Source organism: Myotis brandtii, unplaced genomic scaffold (genome assembly GCF_000412655.1).
Source record: "Myotis brandtii unplaced genomic scaffold, ASM41265v1 scaffold34940, whole genome shotgun sequence".
Classification (NCBI taxonomy): Eukaryota; Metazoa; Chordata; class Mammalia; order Chiroptera; family Vespertilionidae; genus Myotis; species Myotis brandtii.
Genome location: NW_005363441.1, coordinates 1 through 1091, shown reverse-complemented (window position 1 = coordinate 1091; position 1091 = coordinate 1). Strand labels below are relative to the sequence as shown.

The 1091-nt window shown below is 62.1% G+C and overlaps 1 protein-coding gene across 1 annotated transcript; it reads left to right on the top strand.

Annotated features, from left to right (window-relative positions):
• Nucleotides 1–50: 50 nt before the first annotated feature.
• Nucleotides 51–1037, top strand: LOC102242578 (sialic acid-binding Ig-like lectin 14; the record flags this gene model as incomplete). The annotated part of the gene is made up of 2 exons (XM_014544055.1): nucleotides 51–512; nucleotides 726–1037. Coding segments are annotated over 2 exons (774 nt in total), but the record flags the coding sequence as incomplete, so codon positions are not given.
• Between the last annotated feature and the right edge of the window lie 54 nt (nucleotides 1038–1091).

The window sequence follows — 1091 nt, the reverse complement described above, 5'->3', positions numbered from 1 at the left end:
CTGCTGCTGCCCCTGCTGTGGGGGGGTGAGTGGCTGATGGAGGGGGGCAGGGCAGGTGGGGGAGGGCCGAGGGCTGCATCTGAGCCTCAGTCCCCCACCCCCAGGGTCCCTGCAGCAGCAGCAGAAGCAGCAGCCAGGCTATGAGCTCCGAGTGCAGGAATCGGTGACGGTGCAGGAGGGTCTGTGTGTCCACGTGCCCTGCTCCTTCTCCTACCCGTGGAGTCCGTGGTCTTCCCCTAGTGAACTCTACACCTACTGGTACCGGGACGGGGACAACATAAACCGTGATGCTGCTGTGGCCTCAAATGACCCAGACAAAGCAGTGAAGACAGAGACCCAAGGCCGCTTCCTCCTCACAGACCCCAGGACCAACATCTGTTCCCTGCGCATCAGAGACGCCAGGAGTCGTGACTCAGGACGCTACTTCCTCCGAGTGGAGAGAGGGAATTTCCAAGGATATAAGTTCCAAGGATATACTTACGCAGATAAGACGCTGGATTTGCAGGTAACAGGTACGGCTGGGGCCCCGTAAAGGACCCAGGGACAGGGGACCCGCCTTAGAGCAGGAACAGGACACTGGACACTCCCTGATCCAGGCCGTGGGCCCTGGGTGGTGGGAAGACACACAGGGCCTGGGTGAGCTCAGCCCGAGGAGGGCCTCTCCTCAGGGTCCCGCTCTGAGTCCCCACCCCTGGAGCCCAGGCACCTGCCTTTCTCCCCTGCAGCCATGACAGAGAAACCCCACATCTGGATGAGGGAGCCTCTGGAGTCCGGCCGCCCCACACAGCTGGCCTGCAGCCTGTCAGGGGCCTGCAAAGGGGGACGACCTCTCACCTTCTCCTGGGCGGGAGCTGCTGTGGACTCGCTGGACCCCCAGACCCTCCGCTCCTCGGTGCTCACCTTCACCCCGAGGCCCCAGGACCATGGCACCAACCTCACCTGTCAGGTGAAACGGGAAGGGTCCCAGTGGACCACACAGAGAACCATCCGGCTCAATGTTTCCTGTGAGTGTTGGAGTGGGGGCTGGGTCCCTAGAGGTAGTGGGAACGACATATGTGTGTGTGTGTGTGTGTGCAGGAGGCTGAGCTAAC